At 38.8% G+C, this 23,320-nt stretch overlaps 1 protein-coding gene across 9 annotated transcripts in view; it reads right to left on the bottom strand.

Moving 5' to 3' along the window:
- Positions 1–23,320, bottom strand: part of RGS7 (regulator of G protein signaling 7) — a 294,620-nt gene that overhangs the window by 53,805 nt on the left and 217,495 nt on the right. For all 9 annotated transcript variants that reach the window (XM_063328943.1, XM_063328939.1, XM_063328940.1 and 6 more), the window contains 4 exons: positions 21,822–21,873; positions 6,564–6,628; positions 4,620–4,696; positions 4,396–4,477 (listed from right to left, as the gene is read on the bottom strand). In XM_063328943.1, coding sequence (XP_063185013.1) covers positions 4,396–4,477; positions 4,620–4,696; positions 6,564–6,628; positions 21,822–21,873 — 276 coding nt within the window. The remainder of the gene's footprint in view (positions 1–4,395; positions 4,478–4,619; positions 4,697–6,563; positions 6,629–21,821; positions 21,874–23,320) is intronic.

Below are 23,320 nucleotides of genomic sequence, written 5' to 3'. Positions count from 1 at the left end.
TTCATGTTCATACCACATAAAATACAACTTTAAAATATAAACAGATAAAATTAGATTAATGGAGATAGAATCTCATAAAAAAATAAACACAGAGAGAAGCAAAAGGTATGGGATGTGCGACAAGGTTTAAAAAATTTAAAGATTAATATTTTCCTAGTTTGCCGCTAGGAAACAACAGCGTGAGCCCCCTCAAATCCAGAAATCACACATATTTCTGAATTTTACATCATCAGTGAATTATCTTAAACCCACACTTGCCCTTAACGTTGCTGCTGTCCTTACTAGACATACCCACCCTGGATAATTTGTCTTACTGTATTAAATCACACAAATATTGGTTTGGGTTTTCATAGATTCATAGAATCATTTAGGTCGGAAAGGACCTTTAAGATCATCTAGTCTAACCCGTTTCAATATTTGTTACTAATTTTTTCCACAGAGAAGTAAAATGTCCACCATCATTCAGCAAACCAGTGGTAGCAATGGGAACAGAAGTCCTGCTGATCAGGGGGGTGAACGGCAGAATGGAAGAACTGGATCACTGGATTCATGCTTTATTAAATGACAGTATAACTAAACCAGAGACAGATTTTAAACTTTGGAGAGGGACACACACACCAGTGTGGTTTTGTAGCACACCTTTGAAAGCTGTTGCATATTTCCCATCATCCTTTTAAAAACAACTGCACACAAACCTGCTAAATATGACTGCAATACAACCAACATTCTGACTGATGACAAAGGTCAGAGGCATTGGAGAAAATAAAAAGTTTTTCTCACCTTATTATAGTTAAGATGTATACTGATGACTTGCAGGAGAAAACGATACTTCCCCCACTATCTTCTGAATTAATCTGAATCTCAACAAGCACCCAACAGGCCTTTATTATGCATTTCATTTAAATTACATTAATGTGTAACTCAGGAAAAAAAATGAAAAGTGAATCGTTTGTAGCTGCAAGGCAGTCCTTACTCACTACCTAAAAGAGTTAATTTTACAGCAAGCCACAGCTACTCTGCTCCTACTGTATTTGATGTGGATTTGAGACTATTTCAGGGGATTTACTGTTTTAGTACCTGTTTGTCCCTTTTTAACAAGTGTAGGATTATGGGTTTTAAACAGAGATAATAATTCAGGAAAGCTATGAGTTCTTTTATTAAGACTTTAATCAGAAGCATGACATTTCTTTACAAACAACAGCAGTTTCATGATTTCTTTTGCCCGGAAGGAAGGGACTTCCCCAGTTTAGCTTGATTTGTTACTGCTTTTTGACTAACGCCCTAATCCTCCTAACCAATGTTTGCTCAGTTCCATGGTCTGTTATTGATGGAAGTCTCAAAATTATGAAAATTATACACTTTGTAGGCAGGTGGAAAGCAAAGGAAGGTTTTTAAGATACGTTTACCCTGCCATCAAAAAGAGAAATGTGTCACTATATGTGAATAATATTAATCTCAGAGCTGTGTTAGGTACTGGCTATACCTTAGAAATAATGGCATGGACTTTATCCTAGGTCTGCTGTGCAGGATCTCAAGGGAGTTTATAGCTCATAGGAGTTTATACAGCTCTCCCTGACACACATTTCCATGGTTTTACTGCAATTGGTATCTGAACTAGTAAGATTAAAACTTGTTTGGGAATGTCCCTGCAGGCTGCAGCACCTACAGCTGAAGCACAATCATGCTCTTTCTAGCTGCAAACTAAGATCTTTCTACATAAAGTGGCAACTGCAATTTACAGAAATAACCAAGATTACATTACCTAAAACACACAGCAAAATAAAAAATTAAATATAGAGTGAAACTTCAATTAAATATCGTAATGGTAACCCACCACTGAGATATCAAAGCTCTTCTCTTAACTGCCTCTCAAAAGAAAACTGAAGAATAGGTGACTATTTGAAAAAACTCCTCTCCAAATCCGTTTTTCTCTGGTTCACCTCCAAGCATCATCTCAGTCTGAAAACCTAGGAAAAAGTTACGTGCACTAGCCAGCCAACTGACCAAAAGTCTTTAAAGCATTTGTCTGTCTCAGACTAGGGCCTCTGTAGCCACCTGCAGGACTGACTTTGACTTGGGACTTATGAAATAAAGGTGCTTTTTGAGGCAAATACTCTTTACACGTCAAACCTTGGTTCATTTCCTTTATTTTAAACTTAGTCACGGTGACATTTATGATACCCCAATCATGTTCTTTTTCTGCCGCTACACTCTCCTGGTTTCACTGTCACATAGTTCTTTTTTCATGCCTACCATTCTTGCAGTGCACTGACACACTTTCCTGTCAGACTGATGGCTTGGTTCCCTCTTCTATCCCTTTCATCACCTTAAAGTATCTCTTTTTTGAAATCAAATATAGGTTAAATACTAATCGATTAGATTCTATAGATTCTCTACCAGCACTCTAACTAAGTAGGTAAGAAAGCAAGCAACTAGGGACAAGAACACCTGCAAAAAAAAAAACCCTGAAAAATATTTATTTGCCCACCTAAACAAAAAAATGAAAAAATGAAATATTTGGTTCTCAAAATTAATTTTCAGTAAAAAAAAAAATCAAATTGAGGTGGATTTTGAACAATATTATCACTACCCTTAGCCTCTGATTTTTTATCAAAAGATGAAAAACTGTAAATAAAAATAAGCATTAATCCCAGATTCTTATCCAAACATTACCTATTTTTCCAAAATTAGCGCTCCAGAGTTGCAGCAACATGTCTGTGAGTTTTTGGTTGACTTTTGGGGGGCATGAAAAGCCATTAGAAATTGTAATTAGCTCTAGCATTACCTCCTCTTTTCAGTCTGTTCCTCTTTTATTTTTCATTCTTATTAATAGAAGCTTCTGGCTTTTACTGTGATAGTAAAATTCATAACAATGTTTTCAAAATGAGTATTTCACTAACTAGTGAGACGAGCTGGTTATCCAAAGTATGAACCTCTCCATTCTTCTATTTATATCTCCTAAAATCAGGAGCTTACATTGCTGACTGTAAGCCAGTCTTTTGCCTCTGATATTTCCCAGGTATGTCTACAGTCAGATTAAAAACATCTGCTGGACCAAGCAGATTTAGCCACAGTTCAGCCAAAGCCCTTAATCAGATTCAATTTCCTCTTGTCCTGGTCCCCTTAATTCTCTCCTTATTGTCTGCCTATTTCTTAACTTGAAACTTCAACAATTCATCTTCTCTTCCAAACCTGGAAATAGCATCTCATTCCCAGATTTGAAACCCTTAGATACATTTCTGCACCTAATGTAAAAGCTGTCTGCACCTTCAGAGTTTTCAGGTCCACAGAAACTTTCTATGTCTATTCTATTTGTAGCTCCCATCAACATCAGATGGCAGATTGTTTTCTTTCCTCTTTCCTTATTTTATGTCAGTGATTAGACAATAATGTCCTGGTCTTCTTGTATCTAATGCCTGTGGTTTGAATCTTTCACTTCAAATGATTTTCTCTTCCTTATGTTCTAAGTCCTACCTAAAAATCCATTTCTTCTACTCTTCTTTCAATTCCACAGTCACAAATGCAAGCTGACCCTGTCCAAGTTTATTGGTTTTTATTTGAAACTTTCTCACTGCATTCACCTCTTCTCCAGGTTTCATCAATCAAACTTTCCTTCCCCAAAACAATTCATTTTAGTTACGCATCTTTTACCAGTGTCACAGTGGAAGATATAGTCCATATTCGGTTTCATTGGTAATGAAACCAAACTCTGTACACAGAAAATGAAAACTTAACTCTAGGTAAAGGAAACAGATATAATTCTGTAGTAAAGCAAAAGAAGTGTGATTACTGAGTTCTCACAGTTTAATTGCAAGTCTTTTGATATTTGACATTCTTTCTCAAAGTTTAGCCCTCAAAGGTAGTTGATTATATAAGATCCTTTTATAAAAATTTTGTTTCAGATGGATTTTGACAAGCAACTCAGACAAATGTTGTTTAGACAAGTGTATGACTCCCACAGCTCAAAGCCAACAATATCTAACCTTTTTGTAGATTAAAAGTAGCTTGGAAATATGACCAGAGTGAAGTTGAAAGGCTTAGTGAGCAAAAAAAAGATTTTAAAAAAAGTATTTTTAGCTATGTTGATAATTTTGGTTGTGTGACTCATACCTTGGGAAACCTTTGAGATGGTAATAGTCAAAGACAGGTATCTTCTGATTCAAGAAATCAGACACAACAAATCTACTCACTGAAAACCCCAAACTAAGTGTACACACATCTGCAGTTTTCAATAGTAGAATGATATAAACTATAGATCCTGCAAAAAAGGGAGGTGGGCCCAAATCCCCAGCCCTACAGCCCTTTTACTTGTCCCCAGGCTACCCCAAAGCTCCACAGAGGCTGACATTTATCAGTGGCTCCGCTCACAGGCAGAGTGGCCCCACCAGCACTCACCACCGGACGGTGCACGTCCCAGAACGCTCGCTCCTGGCTGTCAAGAATCTTCCTCTCTATCTTGTCTCTCTTCTTGTCCACTCTGTCAATGTTATAGGATATTTAAAAGAAACGATGTTAATGACAATAATTTTAAACATAAGACGCGTCCAATCACTTTTCCCTCCCCTTCTACTTTCAAAAAGCATGCAAAACCAAACCTCCTCGTCTTCAAAGGAACTTACTTTGCTTGTGCTTCAGCTTGCATAAAAATAAACTCCCATTTCCGAGCAAATGCTCGCTGTAGTCTGGCCAGACTCTCCTGAAAATACATCACAGTTTTGGTGGGTTAGGTTGCAAGCTATTTACTATTTAATAGCTTTTAGCATACCTTTCCCTCCTCCCCTTAATCCCCCCAAGACGTAAAACAAGTCACAATATCTATGCCAGTGTAAATGTACCTTACTTATCTGATGTAAAGTCTTTGCTTGACACCAAATGGGATGGAATATTAGATATATCTACTTTTGAATGCCCCAACTATCTTAGTTTTGAAGCTCTGATGACAAGGGTGGATACAATCTTCCACAGACCATGGGATTTCTGAAGCGTTTTTATAAACTGGGTGGTGGCTGAGTAATTTTGTAATAATACAAAGAAACATTTTTGTTTTGAAAGTACCTAATACTGAAAGATAACAGCAGTACTTTCCATACTGGATGATCCACATGGCAATTCTCATCAGTCATCTATACAAATGGTTTGCATTGAACAATGTTGGCTGCCTATCAATTTATTTAAAATACAATAACAAGAAGCTATCAACATTTTGGTAGTATAGGAATCTTCCAAGACCTCCCCAGCTATCCTAATTTTTTTTAAAATGCAGGCTATAATTCTTCGCTACTGTACAGGAAATGTATATATCCTACAGCCTACTAATGATAACAGAAAGAAGATTTATAAAATCTTAGCAAAATTCTCTCCTCCACTGATGCTGGAACAGCTTCACTGTCTGTAACAGAGCTTTTCCAATCTCCCTCCGGCTTAAATGGCAACAGTACGCAGTCTGCTAATATGGAGAAGGCTGAGGTTCTTATCTTCCTCCAAAAAGACCACAGTTATCTTTGTGCGCTGCCTTTACTGAGACTAAGGGAAAAATTGTCAGTAAAATTCCTAACAAAAAGTGTTGCTTTAACTGTATTTCTATGCATTGCAAATGTATCTCTATGACATACTTACTGAAAATAAAGACTGTAGAGAACGAAGAGGAGACTTTCTAGAGATCTTGTCAATACCAGTAAAGGCTCTCGTGGATTGTATACTGGAGGTGAGTTTTCTAAGGCATGCAAGTATAAAATTATGCATACCCCACAGTGCAGTACACTGAAAAGCAAGCTTGTGCCAGAAGAAGCAATAAAGTGTGTCAGCATGGTGCTGTGGCTGGAGTATTTGGCATGTTGAGAGGCCTGGCTGACTATCCTGCTATCATGTCACAATAGCACAGCTGGGCAGCTTTCAGCGCAGAGACAGGGCTCTTCATGAATTTTATGTTGACATTTTCATGAAAAATTCAGGAACTTTTTGGGGGATATGGATGGAATTCAAGACATCTCTCTCCTTAGCAAGCGCCATCCTCATCAGCTAATCAAACTCACACTTTTTCCAGCTCTTCCTGGCCCCAATTATCTTACGTTGCCTGGGGCACAACACAACTTTAAGAGAGTGGGAAGTGCCTCTAGTCTGACTCTCTGCCTCTCGTATAACTGATAGGACAAGGACTCAAGCGCCAGCAACGCTTTTAAGAATGAAATTTATGTTTGTACAGCTACCGAGTGCTTTTGAAAATGTTGCCAGAGATCCTTCATTCAAACCTTACATGGTGTAGAGTACAATTGCTTTCAAACACTCGTAGTGTATCTGGGATTTGTGAACAGTTATTTCTGATCCTGGCACGATGATCTGAGCAGAGTAAGATTAGAGATAGACCAAAATCTCAATTTTTGCCCAGCTAGCCTTCACTACAGTCTCCCAAACAGCATTTATGACTACTGAGCACTGTCAGACCCACAGGCTGGCAAAAGTGGATAACTAATAAATTTGAACATATAATGCCTATCTCATGCTTAACATTATTTCACATGCTCATTAGGCCAAGCAGAGAAATCTACTTTTCCCCAGGTACTTACAGCTTCATAGTCTGCTAGCTCTAGCCTTGCTTTGTTTTGCATTGTCCGCTTGCAGAGGTAAACAGCTGGAACAGAATGAAATAACACAGAATTTGCTACTATCTCATAATCGCAGCAGACCAGAAATCTAGTCTTCATCTCTATTTTACTGCTAGCTTTTTTTGTTTTGATTTCTCCCTCTATTCTAAAACCCTTTAAATATGGGATCAATGCTGACAGTATTGTAACTAAAATGATGGGTCAGACAGAGACTCACGAAATAATTATAAAATCTGCTTTATGCATCAGACTTCATATACAAAATGCATGAGGTACTTGGGGTGAGGTTGTTTAATGGCCAGGGAACTAGCACATAAAAGAAAAAATGACAAAAATATTTTTTAAACTGTGTATGTATAACTCATAATGTGTAAGAGTTTTATCAGAAGCTGACGCTATATTAGTCAAATAGGTTTTTAAGAACACGTATAGATGGGTTTATTTATTTTTACTTTATATTTAGAAAACACAGAATTTCAACCTAAGATTTTAGCTAAAAATTAATTCCAGATAAAATTCAAGTCTCATACAGTATAGACTGGTATAATCAATATTTTAAAAAGAAAATCCTGTGAGACCAAAAAAAACCAAAAAAGAAAACAGCGTACCGTGTATTAGATATAAAGAGAAAAAATATTCTTTCATTTGTTTTCTAAATCCCAAATGCTTCAGCAGAGCTGTTCTGCCTCTACCTTATTTGGACAGAGCAGAATCTTAACTAATAAAATGGAATACTGACAGCTAGATACTGAAAGAACGCAGGGATGAAAATGAAAATTAAGGCCTACATAAACAGCACAGTTGCTTGACCCTGAATTCTTAATGCACTCCATTACCCTTGAATTAAATACGCTTCCAATAGACTTTATTTACCAACAAATACTTCACATCAACTCTGAATATTGTACAGCTGCCCGCACAATATTTCTTTTATTGTGAAATATTTACTCGCTTCATTATTTCAGAGCACCTTATGTGTGAGATGGAGGAACCATTTGACCAGTGTAGATAAGAAAACCTTAACTTATCTGTGGTCTCTACGGTCAGCAAAAAGAGCCCATATTTATTGGTTGCAGTTAGGAACGTTCCTGCTTCCTGACTGCCAGCTTGTCCACTACAGGAGCAAAGAGGAATAACTCCACATAGGAATCTAACTCTTGCAATCACTAGGAAGAAGGAAATGCTCATCTTATATTTAGCTTTGATTTTTAAGGTAGTCAAACAAATTATATTTTACAACTCTACGGAAACATTTATTTCTGACAAGTCACCTGCAAATGTAGGGAAACCCACTACAGTGGATGCTATTTCAGCGGAGCTGATAACAAGCACTTCTAGTAACCCCAGCTGCAGTTACAGTTGTTACTTGATGTAAAATGCAGTTATCTTAATGCATTTTTGTCAGTTTTTTCCTCATTTTTTGTGTGTCATCCGGTACATTTTCTTTCACATTTTTTCACTTTACACTCCCTAAGAAGCCATGGCCTCTTCCTCTATTCCCTGCAGTCCCATATCCCCTCTGGTTCCAAAGCAATTTCTGTGTCTACAAAATCTACAAATACAGGTACAAATCTGTGTCACACACCAAGTATAGGAGGCAGAGAGTTTCTATAGCCCCAGTTTCCATGCGTTTTAATATTAGCATACACTTACACTATTGCACTGGCATGCATGCTGAAATGTCACAAAAACATGAGGGGATGAACTTTGGACCCTTTGTACCTAGGTTGCATACACAATCAGTACAGTGGTAAGAGAATACTGAGGAAAGTTGAGGCCTTTTGTATAATTAGCGTCTTTTACAGTGAAGCATTTTCCACTCTTTTCCTTCAAAATAAGTTATTGCATTGAACAAAAAATTCCTAACCCCCTTGGAAATATTATCAATAAAATACATATTTAATAGAAATGTATGGATAGTTTTATGAATTCCATGGGTCAAATTTTGTCTAGTCCAACAGTATTATACCATCTAAACAGAAACAAAACAAACTCCCTGTTCTCTGCACTTGCTTAATCCCTTGTAAACCACATTATCGTGGTCCCCGTATAGGTACCTTTAGTCAGCTTAGCACGTCCTTTAGTCCCATTAAGGGTATATTTTGAGATTAGCATCTCCTACTACCTCCAACAAAATTCATTGCCGCAGAGGTGGCTGACTGTCCATCTTTCTGTCAGGATAGGTTTCAACAAAAAAACATCATCAGATCACAGAGTCCTCAACACTGGCAAAACAAAGGCAGGTCACCAGGACCAGGAGAGAGGAATTAGCTTGCCACTCTATTAATCTAATACTGTATCTAAGAAAACCCTTGTCTTCACTGTGTGACTGTACTGCAGTGTTTTCCCTGCAGGGTTCCTTTAATGATCCTTTTTACTCCAACTCCATAGCAAATAGTCCATATAAGAATGTTTGGTTTTCATTATAAACATATCTTAGCCAAGACTAAAAAAAATTGTGTTCATCCCTCAGACCTTTTTTCTCTGGAATAACCAGATCCCCTCCCCTTCAGAAGCATAAAGGTTACAATACCTGTGGCTTAGATTCTTTATGTCAGAGATGTTTCTATGTGCCAGTGTGGATAAGGCAGAATATGACTAAGAAATACTCAGTCATTTGAGAAATACAACATATCCCCTAGTGTAGAAGAAAATAGTCCTGAAGGACATCCCTACACTTTGACTCAATTTACTGCTATTCACACTCTCATTATCATATTCTTTGGCTTGCCTGTAACAAAATTCACTAGCACATTCACAAATTCACAAAATTCACAAAGCAAGAACAATGTGAAAATCACTCTCATTTTCAGCCAGAACATTTGAAGACACAGAGAAATTAGGTTTTGTTCTTCTGATGTTTAGAGCAATGAGATATGAAATACGGATGCTCCAATCTTTTGCAGGTACCATTGCTTTTCTGCACCAAGACACGTGTAACCGCATGTGTCCAGTAGCCTAAACTTGAGCATCTGGGGAGGATGTCAGTCAGTTTCCCTCTCAAAGCAGAATAACAAGCCCTCAGCATTTCAGAGAATGACAGTGTCTGCTTTTCTAATCCTGTGGTTTGTGTGCGTTGTCAGTGTTACTAGAGCTTCATACAGAAGTACAATCTGCAGGAAGGGTCTCCAACTAAAAGCTCCTCTATTTCTTTATATATTTCTCTATTTATCTACCACCCAAAGGTCCTGGTCAGGGCCCTCAGTACACCAAGGAGCTGTAATTGCCCTGAGCCCATCTAGGGTCCCCACTGAGGCTCCCCGCACCCAGGAGCTCTGCTTAAGCCAGCTGCTTCCCCAGGCCTCTGCTTGAGCTACGTTGTAGATACACCTCTAACCAGCCCTGTAACTTACCAATGCTGCCCTGGCTTCTTGGCTTGACCTTGAACCTTCCTGGTCACTTGAGAATTTGTCAGTGAAGACATGGCTCCTGCCTGCACTGTTGCCACCCTCAGCTCTTGCTTCCCCTCCCTTGCAGAGCTTGCTGGCTCTTGCCGCTCCCTGACAAGGCTGCTGAAAAATGCTTTACATATGGATGAATGATATGCAAGGAACAGGGTTCTGATTAATAACCTCAATTTACTAAATATGGACTGCCACATACACTCTTATTTTTAGAGCCAGTGTATTCTGATGGATTTTGCAATCAACATAATTGCCTCCACAAAAGTGAATTATATATTAGATGCTATAGCTTGTGCTTTAGAAGTGACTGATTATCATGAGAAAACAGATTTGCCAATAATTTTAAAGGCAGTATTAATACACAACATTTGATAATGAAAGATGGGGAGTGATGTTTATAAATGGGCATTTGAACCAGAAACCAGTATTAAAACACACTTTGGTAGCTGTGCAGTAAATACAGACTACTTGCTCTTGAAAATTTTGTTCAGTTTCACAAAACTTGGGCAACATGAGAGCTTAAACTGAGATTGCAAAGTGTTCTAGTGAGAGTTGCATGAAGAGGATGTCTGCGTTTTCCTCCTTGAAATTTTTTAAACTGTTACACCCAAAAGAACCCATTTTCATGGTCAGCTACCTTTGTTTCCTTTTCTTGACTGTTCACTTGTACTTGAAACCTCCTAAGAAACCTCTATAGATTTTTTTCTTTAAATAAGATCATAGTGATAATGACAGGTTTAATTCTAGAATTAAGAAACTGGACTGAGTACACATTATATTACACACACTTACTGAAAAAAACACAGAGCTCTCACGCAAAAGCTAAAGTGGGGAATTTAAGCTTATTGGTAAACAGGGGCTAAATCTTCCCTCTCACCACAGCAGAGAAAAAGCCTCAGCTAAATTCAATGGAAGTACAACTGGGCCTCTGAAGACCATGGGTAAAGCCACCTACACATCCACCACCATGTACACAAACTTAAACTCCTTACATAATTGTCCCAGTGCCAGTGGTGTTACAGCTTGATTCAGCCCCAGATGGTGGGCGTAACTTTCAGTGAACGCTCATTATCTCCACTGAGGCCAGATTAAATTTATACTCTCTGTGAGTCAAAATTCTGGTTTCGGAGTCAGTGTGTATATGCCTAGGCAGTGTTTAAAGAGCAAAGAAAATACTGCAAGGTCTAAGGGTTTCAAGGTGCCCTGCGGGCAGGCAGAAGTTATCCCTCCATATGCGAGTGCCTGCGTCAGATGGAGAATTATGGTACAATCGGCACAGAACACGACTGCAGGATGGAGAAAATGAAATCAACTATCATATTTAAACACCAGGATTTCTAGGGCTAATTATCCCACCGCTAGGACACCTCTGGTTTTACCCAATAAAAAGAAAATAATTTTCGCTCTTTGCAACAGCTATTGTGTCTCACTTAGTCTCAAAAAAAAAGATGACAACTTTTAGGTGGACAAATGGTTCACCAATCAATCAGCCTCGTGTATCTATAAAAGAACTACACTATTTAGTAAATGTTGATAACATTAAGTTAGAAGGAAGACCATGGTATGTGCACTAAACTGTCAAATGGTAAAAACATAACTTCAGAAACACTCCTCCCTTTCTCTACTTTTTACTCTCTGATCGCGCTATTTCTATAACATTTAAGGAATGAAATTTGATTATAGATTTAGAAGGGTAAAGGACTTTCTTACATAAACCAAGGGCAAGAAAGAAACCAAATTTCAAACTACCAGATAGCTCAAGAATTAGAAAAAGGCAAATTCATCTTCAACATACAAAAGTCCCCAGATGACATTGGGCTGGGAACATCCTGCAGGTTGACAAAAAGAGGAACAGAAGAGAGGTCATCCAAACTACATGAACTATGGGATCAGATAAGGAATAACTTATTGTCAAATCTAGTTTAAAATTGCATCCATTGAATTATTTCATACTTCATTGAATTACTTAGTATGTATTTCATACATAATGCTTTCAATTTGCATTCAAGACTTTAACACTTTGCTTCACCAGAAAAAAAAAAAAAAAAAAGCTTTCTACCTCCTCTTAAGTTTCTCAGATTTAAGGGGGACTCAAATGCACTTGCTAAAAGGCTTCTAAGAAGAGGAGGTGCAACAAATCCAAATACTCGGATTTTGCACAGAAACCACTTGGGGCACGTGCAATCTTCTAAACTGCAAAAATCAGCTATGGGGATGGCATCAGAAGGTGGTCATTACTTGACAAAGAGGGCAATTATTCAGTGCCCACATGGCAAAGGGCTATCAGTGGCAAGACAGTGCATGACTGCAGAAAAAAACATTTGTTGTCCCTGCTCCTTTCACGGCCTGAAAGCACTAATTTCCATATTGATAATGAAACAGACAAATTTATTTAGTTTACTCAACCACAGTAATTTGAAAGCAATTCTGAAATTTATGAATTATGTTTACAAATCTCAGAACTTATTCTGATAAGAATTTTTATCTCTGTTTATAGGGGACCTAGATGCAGATTATCAATGCTTTTAAAATAATGCTCTGCAGAAAGCATGTACTTGGTTCAGTTACCTTTTCATATGTGTGCATACAACTGCATTGGCCAAACACATTTTCCATGTGTCCACATACTATTGAAATAAGTTACACATTTATGGAAAGAAAAAAATCAGGCAAGAAATAAAAACTCTGAAGTGGTGAGCTGATCGAAAAGTGTTTTCAGGAAATGCCTCTTGCTTACAGAGCTCTCATGACGGTGGTTTGTCAATGTCAGAATTAGCAAGGATCAGAACAAAATTCAGGACATCCTTGTTGAAGTGAGACTTTCTTTTCATCATTTATATGACAGAGATAGCTCTTAATGAATTATGTAGCTCTGCAGAGAAACATAATGGGATACGAATACAGAGTGGAAAAAGTCTTGTAGGTCACCTCTTCCATCCTTCTGCTAATGCGAGTCTCTTTCCAAAATCTCAATTGATTCAGTTCTGCCCAGATTAAATTTTATGCATGGCAAGCACTGGCCCCAGTCACATTTTCTGGAGGGACTGTTCTCCTTGATAGACTGTTCTCCTCATTTAGTCCTGCCACCAAGAGCTTACTCAATATATTCTGTATATGTAGTTTCTCAAAGAAAAGTCACCCACTTTAAGGAGCCACAACCCAGTCTTAGCAACAATTTCGTACATCACTTGAGTCTGGTGGAAAGAGTTTGTTTCTCAGTACACCTAGAAATCCAGAAAATTTTGAGACATTTTGAGACAGGTCCTTAAAGGAGGGATTTCTATTAAGGACCTAAGAGGGTTGCTTGTAGGAGTCATTGCTGATGTACTCTGGCTGACGCTAGCTGTCCAACAAATGGGAATTGGGCATCAAGATTCAAGATAATAGAACTGCAAAGCTCTCCAGAAACTATTTACACTATATTGGTAAATTTTTCCTCATTCTTATGGCATAAATTTTAACAAATTTTTATTCATATCTGATAATTTATATTGAAGAAAATACTACTTTTCTACCAGTATTGCCCCAAGCTACTGATTCATATTTATGGGTTGATTTCCAGAGATGCTGAGCACGTGCAGTTTTCCAGCAGAGTCCAGGTAAGCAATAGGGCTTAATATTTCTCAGACACAAATCGCTTACTAACAAGTGGTTGCCAAGGGAATCCTGCCTAAGCATTTGGGCAAATAAAGTATATAATGCACCCTCTGCACAGTTCTTGTTCTAGCCAGTTACTCAATGGAAAAGGGTGCAGCAAGACGAATGAGAGAATGATGGAGAAAATTCCTGAAATAATCAAATTTTCATAGAGGGATTTGAAGCTAGGCATGTAAAATAAGTAGGCAAGAAACCCTAGAGAGAAAATTATATTAAAATTTTCAATATGTGAAAAAAAATGATACATGATTGCAATTACTTTTTGTGCACTACATGTACTCTTTAGCATCTTGTGCACTATATTCTTTAGCACCAGGGTCCTCCACATGGGTCAGGGCAATCCCCGGTATCAATACAGGCTGGGGGATGAAGGGATTGAGAGCAGCCCTGCCAAGAAGGACTTGGGGGTGCTGGTGGATGAAAAGGTGGATGTGAGCCAACCATGTGTGCTCGCAGCTCAGAAGGCCAACCGCATCCTGGGCTGCATCAACAGAAGCGTGGCCAGCAGGTCGAGGGAGGTGACTCTGTCCCTCTACTTTGCTCTGGTGAGACCCCACCTGGAGTACTGCATCCAGCTCTGGGGCCCCCAACATAAGAAGGACATGGACCTGTTGGAGTGAGTCCAGAGGAGGGCCATGAAGCTGATCAGAGGGCTGGAGCACCCATGCTATGAGGAAAGGCTGAGAGAGTTGGGGTTGCTCAGCCTGGAGAAGAGAAGGCTCTGGGGAGACCTTACTGTGGCCTTTCAGTACTTAAAAGGAGCTTCTAAGAAAGACAGGGACAAACTTTTTAGCAGGTCCTGTTGAGATAGGACAAGGGGTGATGGTTTTAACCTAAAAGATAGTAGATTTAGACTAGATATAAGGAAGAAATATTTTACAGTAAGGGTTGTGAAACACTGTAACAGTTTGCCCGGAGAGGTGGTGGAAGCCCAATTCAAGGTCAGGTTGGACGTGGCTCTGAGCACCCTGATCTAGTTGAAGATGTCCCTCTTTGGGACATCCCCCAATGAAGATGTTCATTGCAGGGGGGTTGGACTAGGTGACCTTTAGAGGTCCCTTCCAACCCAAACTATTCTATGATTCTGTGATTCTATGACTGCAAGTTTGGCAGAGGAGAGGCAGCTGTGCCAGGTGTGATGGCTCAGGTTCGGAACGGAGCAGCAGAGGTCTCTGTCACTTTACTCTTAAGCAATAAGAAGGTACCATTAGGAAAGAAGCTTTATGTGAATGGACTTTTTAGCTGATTATCAAGGAAATTTAAAAAGGACAGACTTCTGCTTTCATAAAAATACTGGAGAACAGCAGCTATGAGGCAATAACTTTCACATAGCAAAAGTAAGTGGTTTCCTTATTTTACTCTAACTCAAACTGGGTAACAGTCATGAATATTTATAGAACTGCCACAGAAGTTTACAGGCAGCACTTATCCAGACAGGGAGCTTAAACTTTTAAAGGGAGCAATTAATTAAGGCTTTTTTTTTTTTCCTGTAAATGCTCTAATTTCCTAGAATATTGCCTTTACAGCACGTCTTTACCTGTAAGGCTACTGAAAATATGTACATTTTCAAAGCTTGTCCTTCTTCACAGCACCAGAATTTAAGAATTTTCTTTGAATATATAGAAAAATAGTCTCATTTACAGATCACACAGTCATGTTCTCTTAAACTCACATTACATTATCAGTTATTTACTGTGATGTCCATAACCTATTAAGGTTATGGACAATCTGCAATCCTCCTCCATTTTTAACTCATTTGGGAGAAATACACACATATAAAATTACAAGGCTGAAACAGCATCTTGCAACTATATAGATCCAGTTGACTGTTGTCTTCTAGTATTAGTCCAAACCTCCTTAACACTGTAAGTGACTGGCACTTTCAAAATTTTATTCTGTCCCTCCTTTGAACATACTTCTTTTTTTAATATGCAGTTAGAAGAAAGAAAAGGTCTGTATGTCACATACACTTTTGAGTCTAACCTCCAAAAAAAGTGCGCTAGATAAAATGAGTAAGTTACTAATTCTTATTCGTATCTTCTATGTCTGAAATTCTTATAAGCCTCTCACATTGTCACAACTATGTTCATTTGTTTGCTTAGGCTTAGGCTTGAGCTTTTCAAGCACAAAAATAATTGCTATTTTGTTGTGAATGGAATTTTCCCTGAACCTTTTGTATTCCTTATTTATCTCATTCAAACAAGAGAGCAGTAAGGAACTGAATTCCTCAAATTTGCAACAACTGTGAGTCACAACCTCCAAGAGAACCTGACGGGTCCCATGAGAACTGAGGCCACATGCATATGGAATAACAATTTCATATGTGGTATTATATTTCTCCTTTCTGAGATGCAATGGACTTAACAAGTCTTCATATTTAATCTTCAATTAATTCTTAATGAAATGAACTGGTTTTAATCTGACAGAAAAAATAATATCCCAGTTACAAAATTGCACCTGTAATAAAAGGAAAGATGATTACAGGTAGGTTACATGCTCTGCCACTAGCTGCATTCATTTCCAGAGCCAGTTTTCTGAACCGAGATCCAATTCTATTTCTCACAAAACCAAGTGATCATGAAATGATTGAGTTCAGGATCATGGGTACTATCCACAAAACAACAACAAGAAGTAAAATTACAACCTTGGATTTCAGGAGGGCTAACTTCGACCTCTTTAAGAAACTGCTTGGAGAGATCCCGTGGGCTAGGGCTCTGGAAGGCAAAGGGGCTCAAGAAAGCTGGTTGATATTCAAAGACCACTTCCTCCAAGCTCAGGATCGGTGCATCCCTAAGAGAAAGAAATCGGCCAAGGGACGCAGGAGACCTGCATGGTTGAGCAGGGAGCTTCAGAAAAAGCTCAAGTGGAAGAAGGAAGTTTATAATAAGTGGAAGAAGGGACTGACCCCTTGGGAGGATTACAAGAATGCCACCAGAGCGTGCAGGGATGAAACAAGGAAAGCCAAGGCCGCCTTGGAATTAGACCTGGCTAGGGACATCAAGCAAAACAAAAAGAGCTTCTACAAGTATATTGGAAGCAAAAGGAAGACCAGGGAAGTTGTAGGCCCACTGCTGAATGAGGCAGGAGTCATGGTGACGGAGGATGTGGAGAAGGCAGAGTTACTGAATGCCTTCTTTGCTTCGGTCTTTTCTGCTCGGCCCAGCCCTCAGGAGTCCCAGGCATTGAATAAAGTAACAGGGAAAGAAGACGACTTCCCTTGGGTTGAGGAGGAGCGAGTGAGGGACCAATTAGATCATCTAGATATTCACAAGTCCATGGGCCCTGATGGGATGCACCCGAGAGTGCTGAGGGAGCTGGCGGAAGTCATTGCTGGGCCGCTCTCCATCATCTTTGAAAAGTCCTGGAGAACAGGCGAGGTGCCTGCGGACTGGAGGAAAGCCAATGTCACTCCAGTCTTCAAGAAAGGCAAGAAGGAGGAGCCGGGGAACTACAGGCCGGTCAGCCTCACCTCCATCCCTGGAAAGATGATGGAACAGCTCGTTCTGGGTGTCATCTCAAGGCGCGTGGAGGAAAGGAAAGCTATCAGAAGTACTCAGCATGGATTCACCAGGGGGAAATCATGTCTGACTAACCTGATAGCCTTCTACGATGGCATGACTAGATGGATAGATGAGGGGAGGGCGGTAGATGTGGTCTACCTTGACTTAAGCAAGGCGTTTGACACGGTCTCCCACAGCATCCTCATAGGGAAGCTTAGGAAGTGTGGGTTAGATGAATGGACAGTGGGGTGGATAGAAAACTGGTTGAAAGATAGAGCTCAGAGGGTTGTGATTAGGGGCACAGAGTCTAGTTGGAGACCAGTGACGAGTGGTGTTCCCCAGGGGTCAGTACTGGGTCCAGTCCTGTTCAACATATTCATCAATGACCTGGATGAGGGGATAGAGTGCACCCTCAGCAAGTTTGCTGATGACACCAAGCTGGGTGGGGTGGCTGACACACCGGAAGGCTGTGCCGCCATACAGAGAGACCTGGACAGGTTGGAGATCTGGGCAGAGAGAAACCTTATGAAGTTCAACAAGGGCAAGTGTAGGGTGCTGCACCTGGGGAGGAACAACCCCATGCACCAGTACAGGTTGGGTGCTGACCTGCTGGAGAGCAGCTCTGTGGAAAGAGACCTGGGAGTCCTGGTGGACAACAGGATGACCATGAGTCAGCAATGTGCCCTTGTGGCCAAGAAGGCCAATGGCATCCTGGGGTGCATCAAGAGGAGCGTGGCCAGCAGGTCAAGGGAGGTCATCCTCCCCCTCTACTCTGCCTTGGTGAGACCGCACCTGGAGTACTGTGTCCAGTTCTGGGCTCCCCGGTTCAAGAGGGACAGGGAACTGCTGGAAAGGGTGCAGCGGAGGGCTACGAGGATGATTAGGGGACTGGAACACCTCTCTTATGAGGAAAGGCTGAGGGATTTGGGTCTCTTCAGTCTGGAAAAAAGACGTCTGAGGGGTGACCTTATCAACGCTTATAAATACTTAAAGGGTGGGTGTCAGGACGATGGGGCGAGGCTCTTTTCAGTGGTGCCCGGGGACAGGACAAGAGGCAATGGGCACAAACTGGAACATAGGAAGTTCCACCTAAACATGAGGAGGAACTTCTTTACCCTGAGGGTGGCAGAGCACTGGAACAGGCTGCCCAGAGAGGTGGTGGAGTCTCCATCTCTGGAGACATTCAAAACCCACCTGGACGTGTTCCTGTGTAACCTGCTCTAGGTGACCCTGCTCTGGCAGGGGGGTTGGACTAGATGATCTCCAGAGGTCCCTTCCAACCCTATGATTCTATGATTCTATGATTCTATGAAATCATAATTCAGGAACATGACTTAACTCACAGGTAATGCAAAGTGATTTGAACTACACCAGCCTTAAAAAAATATTAACATTATTAATGAGTATACTTCTTTTCATTAATAAAATCCCACTGAAACTAATAGGATTCTGCACAGAACAACATGTCCCTCATGGGTGGACTCCAAGACATACGGTGTTTAAAATGGGTATCTTCAACAGATGGAACCTAAGAACCTGCCTTTTTAAAAATTATTTGCAATTCGAGCCATCTCCCTTGACATCTCTTATAGCATGACTTTCAAGAAAAAGGGAGGGAGATTTCAGCACTTTGTGAAAATTAACATTTTCTTAGTAACCTCAGCATGATCAGATAAGTCAATATTTTGATAGTTACAATCAAAACTAAAGGTTACATGATTCCACTTTGACACACAATAAATTAATCCAAGCCCTCTTTTTACCACCAAGACACAGCATTGCACTATAAATTTATTATGAGAATAGGTCTGCAGTTTCTTGCATTTTGGAAGATTCTGTTTTCATGTCCTTTTTCTTCACATTTTCTTCAGATAAGTCTTTTTAAATGAAAATATTTGATATTACAAGCTCATGTGGAACAAGAAATGGTATTTTAGAGAAGATATTAATATATTACACAAAGATGTTAAGACTATATCTTTCTGAGTTAGCTCTGGTAATAAACTAACACATGCAGTATCTCAATCTCATTTAATTTCTACTTTAAGATTAATTATTTTCCTGCCAGTATGATACATTCTGGACAGTAGCCCAGCTATGGGTGAGTAATGGTAATTGGTTGAGAGTAATTTTTAAATTAAAATAAAATTGTAGTGTGTTTTCAAAGACTTGTAAATTTAGGTCAATGCCAAAGAAAGTGGTTTGCTTTGTTAATAACTTTGATAAAGGAAGATTAGAGAGAAAGCCTACTTCTTGCTCGCCTTGTGAGACTCCTAATGCCTGCCACAGTCATTAGTTTTAGGACGTGCAGTTTTAAGTTTGTTCAGGACAAGTCCATGAAAAATGAAGCACTGCACAGCACCATAATACAGGACAAGTACGATATGTATTTGCATATCTGTGGTAACATAAATTCTATTTATTATATTTTATAGGAAGTAACAGAATTACTGTGAAAATCTGCAGAACCTCTTCGAGGTGTATTTGAGGTGGAATTTATCTTTTAATATCCTCAAATTGTTTCAATCTTACTTTAGTTTTTTTTTTGATTCTTGAATATTACCTGTTTGATTTTTCTGTATTCCTCTGATGACTATTGTTTACAACAGGTATGTGATTCTATTTGCAAGCAGCTGTACTCAGTTCTCCCCTTATCTGCCCTCTCTTTATATTCATAGAAAGGCATCGGAAAAAAATCCTCAGTCCACAAGGCAAATGCTAATTTCTGGGACTGGGAAGATGCTAACCTAATAAGAACACTATTGAAAAGCTTTCTTAAAAATTAATATTCCTGCGAATGCTGTAGCATTAGCCAATTCTGGTGACACACAGCCGCCTCCGGTAGATCTAGTGCAATGCTCTGACCCTGTTGCATGGGGGAGCTGCGGGCAAGTTTCTTACAGGCTTACACCTTTGGCTCATAACTGGAAGGAGCAATGAGACGGCAGGGTTGCGGCTTTCCCTATCTTCACCCTTCTGCAACAGAAGAGCTTAATTCAGCAACTGGAACATATTTTACAGGTCTTGTATTTAAATCTCAAAAGCTCTCAAATGAGTACATTTAGTGTTCAACAAAGGCACCTCTGTGCACAATGAAGAAACTGATCCCAAGTTTAATTCTGTATTTCTGGCATGCAGTTTCTATTTACTAAGGTATGTAATTCATTGCCCAATCCAGTGATCACCTGTAACTGGAAAGTTAGTGTCTCCTAATTTAGATTAAAGGATATTAATAGAAACTTTCTCAGCCTGATCTCAAGTTGAGACCTGTTAAGCATATGTTTATTCATTAAAATCCCCTGGTAATGTAACACACATTACAGCTGAACAACTCAATGTCTCTTAAAACCATAGTAAATTACTTTCTGATCTTTAACATATTAAGACAGTATACTGAAGTGCCCCTCTGAGAAAAGCAAATAACACATTCAAGGAAAGGAAAAAACATTGTAATAAGTGGTAAATCAAGCATTTCTCCTTCCGCAACTGATTTTCTCATATGGAGTGGCTAATCACTCAGGTGTGCTATGAATTACTCCTCCTCTGTAGCTTTAGATAACTATGTGCTGGATATCATCAACTCTCCATATTTTAAAGAAAGATGAACATTTTTCTCCTTCTGTATGATGAGGAAACCGTCACCATTTTCAAACTCTACCTTGAAGGTACTCAGCACTGCTAGAGTCTCAGGTTGAAATTGTTTTATTTAGCAATGCGTTTGAAATTAAATGTGTCCACTGTGGAGAGGAAGGAAGCATCTATTGGACACATCCATCCCTGTTGCCTTCAGCTCCCAAGGGCTGAGACTTAATCCATTTTGCAAGTGAACACATATCTAAATTTCTGAAAAGCTGTAAATAGAGACTTTCAAAGTTTGTGTTTTTGAAAAGATAAGCTAGCGTGTGCAAGTTTTGTTACCTAAATAAGTGACCCGGTCTTTAGATGAGCTGAGTACTTAAAGCCTGGATTAGAATGAACAAGAGAGTGGTCATAGATAATACATTTTCTTTAAAAATTAGGTCACTACTTGGTGTACAGAGGCACCTAATTTTGTTTAAAAATTTTTATGAGTGTTTTTGTAATACTTTACTTCCTATTATCTTCACATTTTCCTGTCTGATTACTGATGCGCACATCAGTAATTAGAATGTGTAATTTAAGAATAAAACCCCAGGAAACAGGCAAATAAACAAGGTATTTTCTAATATAGTTCATATTAGAACAATATCAGTTTCCATAATAAATAATTTTCCCCATGGTGTATATCAGAAATAAGAGATCTAAACTAGGCGCAACTTTGGGTCTGAATCTGAGAATAACAATTGCACAACCATCAATAAAGTGTCCTCTACTTCACTGAGACTTTGTCACTGTAAATAATTACACTTCCTGGAGCAAATGGAATATATAAATCACCAAGGTAGGTTTTGATGAGTTTTGAGGCTTTTTTTTTCCTAAGATCAACTCCATATCTGACTTTAATAAACTTTGAAAAAGGTAACAACACATTCATTTCAGTATCAGCAATTTGTGCACAGGAATTACATGACATAATTATGTTTTTACCAGTGGGATGATTACCAAGTCAGACTGCAATGATGTGTTCATTCATACAATACATAATTCCCGAAAGAAATAGGAAAGATTTCTACACTGACCATAGTCTGTGTTTTCCGGCTCCCAACAATTTGATGGCCAAAAATAGGGTGTCTGTAGACAAAACAAAAAAGTAGGGAACTCAAGTTAGACAATGCAAGCATTATACAGTCCTTGGATTGATACTGGTCTTCAGAGTCAATTTAAATTTTTGGTAGATCTATTATATTGTTAACCTGACAATATTGAAATAGGCATCAAAACAGCAAACTACTTTTGTACTCTTGTTTATTGCACTAGTGTCAGAATGGCATTGAAAAAGAAGAATGAAGTGTTCTTCTTATTCTTAAAGTTAAGGGAACAAAACCCACAAGGTTAGGTATCAAGGTTGTCTTTTTCATCTTCCCTAGCAGCATACCTCTCACATGTCCTGAAGAATCAGCTTTAGAAGGTGAAAAGACAGAAGATGCTTTAAAGTACATTCAGTTCTTGATTCTGAAGAGTTTTCATTAGTATATATCAATATTCAATACTCTTTCCTACAAGTTATTTGTTTAAAAATGCCACTAAGCACAACCTCTTTTCACAAAGTTATCAAAGTTCTTTTCATTTTGGAAGTCTATTTATTTTCTAGTAATTTACCAATTGTGATTTTAAATGTGATTTTTTTTAACGGAAAGCCAATAAAAGTATCAATAACTAGTTCAATACTATACTCATTAAAACTCTACTGAATATATTGTTAAAATAATTCACTTCCAGCAAATGAAGAATATAAGACCATATAGGCATTTTTCATACAAATAACTTAGATCTTGTTAAAATGCAAAGGATTATAGTATTTTATACAAAGCATATTCATATAGATATACATACACACATACACACATAATTATATATTACTTGAGCAGTTGAATTAATCTCATTAAATATGCGGACTGGTCTGAGTGGTATTTGAAAACACTGGTGCTTCCTTTAGGAAAAACTTCTGCTTTACTCTGTTTCTTTACTGGTTTTTCTCAAAGATCTTCCAGCTGCAAAAATGGAAACCTCTCTTGCTGCCCACTTCCCTCAAAATTGTTTTAATGTTAATCTGGGAACGAACAGGGCTGAAGGGTGACAAATTCACACCTACTGTCAGGTTAAATACATATTGTGGAAAATCTCTCTCTACTATAACAATGACCCATCAACTTTAACAGAAGCAATTTGGAACTTGCTATTTATCAAGCAACATCAGTGAGTTGAAGGGTAAAAAAGACACTATCACAAGCTAACTTTAAAGGCTGAGACGAGTTTCTTGTAAGCTGTTTTGTGCTCTGTAATGGAGCAGCAATAAGTCATTCATCTATCAGCTATTCCTTCACAGTGCCACTGAAACCAGTGACCAGTATAAGCACAAATGGAAAGAAAAGGAATCCCTAAACAATGAATGGCAGCACTCAGTGGATCCTGGAGAAGCAAGAAGCTATAAAAGTAATTCAACAATGTCAATCATATAAAGCATAAAGTCACCATCATTTAAATACATGGTTTTCAAACCCAGGGAGCGCAAACGGTC

Source organism: Chroicocephalus ridibundus, chromosome 3 (assembly GCF_963924245.1).
Source record: "Chroicocephalus ridibundus chromosome 3, bChrRid1.1, whole genome shotgun sequence".
Lineage (NCBI taxonomy): Eukaryota > Metazoa > Chordata > Aves > Charadriiformes > Laridae > Chroicocephalus > Chroicocephalus ridibundus.
This window is presented reverse-complemented; position numbering and strand designations above follow the sequence as displayed.